This window comes from Neltuma alba, unplaced genomic scaffold (genome assembly GCF_004799145.2).
Source record: "Neltuma alba isolate B1F8T4 unplaced genomic scaffold, ASM479914v2 tig00011585_pilon, whole genome shotgun sequence".
Taxonomy (NCBI): domain Eukaryota; kingdom Viridiplantae; phylum Streptophyta; class Magnoliopsida; order Fabales; family Fabaceae; genus Neltuma; species Neltuma alba.
In genome coordinates, this window is record NW_021636238.1 from 503,297 (window position 1) to 510,734 (window position 7,438).

At 31.2% G+C, this 7,438-nt stretch overlaps 1 protein-coding gene across 1 annotated transcript; it reads left to right on the forward strand.

The window, feature by feature from the left end:
* Window positions 1-272: 272 nt before the first annotated feature.
* On the forward strand, window positions 273-7,135 carry LOC114715304 (developmental protein SEPALLATA 1-like). The gene is made up of 8 exons (XM_028900105.1): window positions 273-574; window positions 3,979-4,057; window positions 4,286-4,347; window positions 4,928-5,027; window positions 5,331-5,372; window positions 5,450-5,491; window positions 6,163-6,299; window positions 6,977-7,135. The coding sequence occupies exons 1-8, from the start codon at window positions 390-392 to the stop codon at window positions 7,059-7,061; spliced, it is 732 nt and encodes a 243-aa protein (XP_028755938.1). The 5' UTR covers window positions 273-389; the 3' UTR covers window positions 7,062-7,135.
* The last annotated feature ends 303 nt before the right edge of the window (window positions 7,136-7,438 follow it).

Sequence of the window (7,438 nt, forward strand, 5' to 3'; positions counted from 1 at the left end):
GAAAAGGAATGTTGTATGAAACTGGAAAGAACACCAACCCGAACCTCCATCCCATTTTCTTTTCTTGTGGCGATTGCAGGACCACCAGAAGATAAATCAGAAGACTATAGAAAAGAGAAAGAGTAATCAATCTCTCTCTCTAACTCTCTTTTTCCCTCTTGTTCTTTCTGCTTTTTGGCCCTTCTCTCCAGGGCTTTCAAAGTTGCCAACTTTCTCACCATTTCACAAATTTGGTTCCATTTGGTTACTAACCCAGAAAAGAAGAACCAGCTGGTTACCCCCGTTGGAAGAGATCAGTGAGGAAGAAGAAGAAGAAAGCAGAGAGAGAAAGTGAAGGAAGAAAAGAGATTGTACAGAAATAGAAAAGATAATAATAATAATAAGGCGATATGGGGAGGGGAAGAGTGGAGCTGAAGAGGATAGAGAACAAGATAAACAGGCAAGTCACATTCGCTAAGAGAAGAAATGGCCTTCTCAAGAAAGCCTATGAGCTTTCTGTTCTCTGTGATGCAGAAGTTGCCCTCATCGTCTTCTCCAACCGTGGCAAGCTTTATGAGTTCTGTAGCACCTCTAGGTTCGTACCTCCCTCAATTTCCTCATTCTATTTTTATTTCTCTTTTCTTTTGTTGTCATATTTTTTTGTTGATCTATCAGATCTATCGCCTTCTCTCTCTTTCTGGTACTATTTCCCTTGTTTTCTGGCTTCTGCTGGTGCTTCAGTCATATTCATCACGTGCTCAAGTGAAGTAACTTATTTAGTTTTAGATTTGATTTGATCTCATGTAACTTCTCTTCGTTTCTGTTATATCTATGAGATCTGTTAATATGTAGTACATGATCTGATCAATATCTCGTCCTTTGATAACTGGTTCGTACTTTGTCTAGATGATTGACAGGATTTTTCTCTGGATTTCTCTCTCATTCTCATTTAATTTTTTCTTTTCCTCTTTTGTGTTTTGTTTCTAATTTTATTATTCCTTCTGTCCTAAACATAAAACTTATTTTACAGTATAATTTATATTATAAAATAAGTCTTATATTTAGGATGATATTACTTTTGTGTGATGTCCTTGTTCTTGTGTTTATTTATTTTATGCCTAAAAACTCATCAGTTGGTTTTTCTGTTAACTTTCTTGCTCAACTATGTATCACTATAATTCAGTTTGTGTTTGGAACCATAATAAATACTACCTCCAGTCCTAATTATAAGAGCTAATTGACTAATTTGAGGAAATTAAAGAAGTAAGTTGAGTTAGCTATTTGTCCTAAATAGGTGTTGTCTTTCCTAAACTATCCTTGCTAATTAAGTGTATTGACTAGAACTCTTATTATTAGAAGGGCTACTTTGACAAAAAATATACGAATATGAAAGACAAAATGGATTGGGATCTTATATTTAGGACCAAAATAAAAATCAAACAGGGTCTTATATTAAGGACCAAAAGTAGTAAATTAGAAAATCTGTATATTTTAACTTTCAGAGAAAAGAAGTATAAGTGATATGTAAACTCATGTGAAATTTAGCATTTTGCATTGACAAAAATGTACACATAATTTATACATTTATAGAGAACTAGAGTGCATTGTCCGTGATTCCATGCATACGCACATAATTATTTAAAAGTTTTGTGGAATGTACTTGAGAGAAAAAACTAAAATAATAGCATAAAAAAGATAATGACAATGGTAATACGCATGAATAAAACAAAAATATAGTAAAAATGCAACGTAAATGAATATATTTTTTAAATAATGAAATTTGATTTAAAGTAGTGTGTTTGTGTGTGTGTCCGTTTTTTGTCCCGGGGTGGGGGAAGGCCACGATATATTATGTGGTACATGTGGACATGGTTAATAAAACACTTGATGTAATATGATATGGTATTGTTCCTGTTCTAAATGTAAAACCTATTTTGTAGTATAATTTGCATCACAAAATAGGTATTATATTTAGTCTTATATTTAAGACTGGAAGAGTATATATTAATCTACTATTCCTGAAACACGTTGTACCGTACTTTTTCATATTTTAATTACTTTGTTTTTTGACATAAAAAAGGGGGAAATCTCAATATATATATATATATATATATATATCTTTCAGATTTCAAAATCTCAAATTAGAAATAACTATAAAAATGTGTTGTCATTTGCTTTTCGTTATTGGAGTATAGTAACCAAGATTGATTTGAAATTTTAAAATTTAAAGATATTTTTTTTTTTGGGGAATCTCCCTAAAAACGGAGAAATAATTTGTTTAGCCCTGCTCGTTTCACTAAAGATGTAAAAGAAAATGAAAAACTATCTGTTTATTAGATTTTAAACATATTAAATGAAGATATTGTTGCTTTGTATTTATTATTTTGAGCGACAAAAACACAAACATCATTAATCTCATTAATAGAGATCTTTGGCTTCTTTTTTTTTCCCTTGGTCTAACTCTCATTGTCTTAGGGAATTAGTTTCAATACTCATCATAGTGATGAGCATCATGATACTTATCAAATTTTAATCATTCAAATTTAATATAGACGGATGAGATTTAATATTTAATGTTTTTGTTTTCTAAAAAATGGTTTCCTTTTAACTGGTACATGATCCAAAATAAATATGATCTCTTAATTGCAAGTTTTTTTTTAAAAAAATAAACGTTTTATTTAAAAATCACTAGTTAAAAATTTTATATCTAGACTGTTAAAATTGATTTTGAATACTTTCCTGTTAAATCTGAAAAATGCTTTCCTTTTAGCTAGAGCCAGAAAAGGAGAAAAAGAAGAAGAAGAAAGAAACAGAGGCCTTGTTTGGTTTCTTATTTTAAAAGCAGTTTTTAATTTTTAAAAACAAAAAAAAATAAAAAACTTTGTTTGGTAATTTATTTTTAAAAACAAAAATCTGTTTTTAAAAACTAAAAAACCAAAACAATTTTTAGTTGTTTTCTTGTTTTTTTTAAAATATTTCTCATTTTTTGTTTGAGAAAATTGAGACACCCTTTCTTTTTTACTTGGTGACTTTTTCTTCATTTGAGAACTCGAGTTCTAATTGAAATTTCACCCTCTAGTCTCTGTATGTTTATTTTCAAATATAATTTTTTAAAACAATTATCGAAACAGATATTTTTTATTTTTTGTTTTTGAAACTTGTTTTACAAAACAATTTTATAAAATCGTTTTGAGGAAAAAAAAACACAAAATAAATTCAAACATGCCCAGAGTTACCGTGTTACCTGGTTTTTTTAGTTAGATTAAGTTTCAAATCTCATTTGTATTGGTAACAAGCAGTACTAGACCTTAAGAGAGTAGTGAAAGGAGTTCTTCAAACAGAGTTGTAAATCGTAATGAAGGATATTCTATGTATTTCACAAGGTTTCGACACACAAACAGAATATTTGTTACATGATAACATGGAGAAGAGAGTTAAGTTATATTTAAAAAAAGACTTTAATTGAACAAAATTGAATGCTAACCAATCATATTCCTTAATTTTTAAATTTAACAGAATTTAATATCACACAATTCAAATTACAATAGAGCACACATCTACCAGCCCAAAAATCCCAAGCACGCTGATTTAACACAAGGATGAGGAGGACATTTTGGTCACTTAATGTCTACTCCTCTAGTCCTATTATATGACAAAGAGAGAAGAAAATTTTTTATTCTATTTATAGGACAAGGAGAGAAAATTTTCACATGAATATATAATTTTACCTTTCATTCATTATTGTGTTAGTTTTGTTCTCATATGATATATTGTATATTAAATAGGGATAAAATTAAGAAATTGTTGAATTTTAAATGAGAATTAATGAAGTTTAAAGTTTTTATTAGTTTGTATGAAACATGTTGAAAGTGACTTATAAATAAGATCAGAAGAGTTTATTATTTTGGTACTGCATTATGGTTGTACCACTACTAAGTAATTCACCATCATCAATATATTATTTGATGTGTTTTCTTTTATGTGTCTGAAATATATCAGCATGCTCAAAACACTTGAAAGATACCAAAAGTGCAGTTATGGCTCTGTGGAAGTGAGCAAACCAGCCAAGGAGCTTGAGGTCTCTTACTTACATTTCTTAGTTCTTGCTCTGTCTCTTGTAATATTGATCACTTTCGGTCAATACAATTTAATTTTGAAAAGCTTTATCATGTTTTTAGTTACCTCAATTGTAAAATTCTTATCACTGCTATAACTTTTTGCAGATTAATTTACGTCTTCCTAAGAAATGTATTATCATACCAACTTTTGCTTTGTTAGTAAACTTTCATCTTCTTGCTCATAACAGACCAGTTACCGCGAGTACTTGAAGCTGAAAGCAAGACTGGAATCTCTCCAGAGGACCCAAAGGTGATAATTATATCATAATATTTTAAGCTCTTCATCGTTAAGATACAACTCAATAAATCAGAACAGCCTGGTTTCGTCTTTTCTGCTTCCATTTTTAACAGTAAATTTGGCTAGTATGCAGCTTTTTCTATATTTTCGGATGTAATAACTTCTTACATACATCAAATTTATAAGAAAATGTATAATTTTCAAACTATAAACATTATGGCTTGATTCCTTAGGCTTATTTACTCTATTCAAATTTTTCATGCTTTTTAAAGGAGTTGGGGTTCTCTCTACTAGAAGTTTGACTTTATTTCTAAATAATTAACACTTCAGATTTCCCCCAAAAAAAAAAGAAGCAAGTGTTGTATTAACAATTTTACCTTTCAACAAGCGCTTATCAATGAAAAAGAAGTATTTCTAATAAGAATACTTTAGTTAAATATCATTAAATTTTGTCAAAATTTAGACTGTTTAATAGCTTTTTTAATCTGTGTGCACAGCTAGAAGGTGACAATTGTTTTGAAATGAAGAAAGTTATTTAATAGCTGATGAATGTTAAAGCCATGCCATTGTTCTTTTTGGGGTGTCATTGTAGAAACCTTCTAGGAGAAGACTTGGGTCCATTGAACTCAAAGGAACTAGAGCAGCTTGAGCGCCAGCTTGATTCATCTCTAAAGCAAGTGAGGTCCATCAAGGTAATGAATTTGTACGTCCTCATGTGAAATGTAAATTTTCCGGCTAGCCTCAAGGTTAGTGTAGTTTTCTCCATTAAATTTCTCATCACTTTGTGACATACTTTTTACATTTTGATTTTGTGTGATTGTAAGGCTTGTGACTGTTCTCAAAATAAAGGAAGTTTAGTGAATTTTATATCCTTGATTTGGCTACAAGAAAATCCACCTAAGATTGAAATCATAATTTGTTCTGTCTTTATCTTTCAACTTTCCAATATAAGCTTAAAATGGTTCCTGACAAATATCTGGAATATTACTTTGCAGACCCAATTCATGCTGGACCAGCTGAGCGATCTTCAAAATAAGGTAAATTGTTTGGCACAATAGAACTATATATATTATTTTCTGTGTCTAATACTTGCAAGCTCGCGATTCTAATACAGGAACAGATTCTGGTTGATGCAAACAGAGCTTTGACTATGAAGGTAACTTTTTAACAAGTTCATTAATTGCATGTCGTACGATCAAAGGTTGGTTTTGGTTTTCTTAATGTTAACTCGGACAATTAATTCCTCTGTAACATTCTCCAAAGTGCAAAGCCACCTCTAGTAATGTATTTGAAAATGGTCTACTTTGTGTTGTTTCTAGAGAAGTACAATAACAAAAACTTTATACAACTAATTATCTGTGATGTCTCTGAAACCCTACAGCGATTTCTAGGCTTCTTTTAGTAACTTACATGCTCTTTTTCGTATTCTTCTAGGATCCTTGTGTTGGAAACGTTACAATTCAGAATTCATGTATCAGCTAAGAATTTAATCCATCTTTTTGCTTTAGAGGTGTTTGGATTAGCCTTTCGAAAACATTTTCATATAAGTCAAAACAAAACTCTTCCACATACTTCACTTATATGTTGTAAAACTACTTCCAAAAAGCTAATCTGAACACCTTCAAACATTTTTATTCACTTTCTTGTATCAGTTTCATTTCTTGAAGTCCAACACCGTCTTTTGTAATGATTTTTACCCTCTGTAATAGAAATACCAATAAATATGCGTTTCATGTGTCTCTTGAAACCCTGAAACTTGCCTTGGCACCAAGCTCCTCTGCATCTGCTTACATTATTGTTGGTTAATTACATTACTGTTGTGAGCAGCTTGAAGAAATCACTTCAAGAAACAACTACAGGCAATCTTGGGAAGGTGGTGATCAAAGCATGCAATATGATTCCCAGAATGCAAACTCTCAGGGCTTCTTCCAGCCTTTGGACTGCAATCCCACATTACAGATTGGGTATATAATATCTCATACATACTTCCTGCATATTCTTACTGATATTTCAAGAACACAATCATAAACTGTATACTTGTAGATTTCCTATGTTAGCCTAACATAAATCACAATTATTTTATTAAATCCTTGATTTAATAATAAACCTTTTGGGCCTAAACTATGGTATCCTTATTTCTTTAAGTTGCATCATTTAGGATAAACAAACGTGATATTTATTGAGCTTCCTGTAAGCTAACCAGTAATGGGTGAGTCAGCCTATCAAGTTACACAAGAAAAAACTTCTTACCAATTTGGTCTTTTGATAGAGCTCAATGGCCACCCAACATAGTGAGATAAGACTTTGTTGTTGTTATTAATATTATTATATGTCATATCTCATTTGAAAAATTAAAAAATGCTTATCTCACTTACTTGGTACTTTCAATCAAGTATCTCAAGAAAAAACAATTATTTCTTTTTCCTTTTTTTTTCGTTTTTTGTAAATGGCATAAGGGGAAAAATGAAAAAAAAAAAATTAAAAGAAAACAAAAGAAAAGAGGTGAATAAATGTGGCTCACCACCTTTCATAGGCGGGCTCGGATTGACTGAAAGCCAATTGCGAGTTGGCTCCTATTACCACTCATGCAAATGATAGACAATATATGTGTATAAGTTGATGAGCGTGAATTTGATTACAGGTACAATGCTGAGGGTTCAGATCAGATAGCAGCAACAACACAAGGTCATCAAGCGAATGGGTTTATTCCAGGATGGATGCTTTGAGTGATGATGCCTATGTAAGCAATTTTGCTGGCAATGTGCAAATGATGCTTCATCATCATATTCTCTATATAAGTTTATTACTATGTAATAAATCAGCACTTTACTGATGAATTCAATATATACAGCTTTGAAAACCTTGAGCCTCTTATAAATGGCTTGTACTATGTCCGTCTATAGTATCCTTCCAGCAGGACCATCTCTTTTATCAGGTAGGCCATTTAACATTTCGTGATGTTCTGAATTTGGGTGCATTAAGGCTATGTTTATTGTAGATATTAGGGATTAGGTGCTTAAATACCCTGGAAATATCCATAAAGGAGCACCTAACAGCTGGAAGTTTTTTTTCTGGCTCTCATATGCCCTGGAAGTTTTATTTC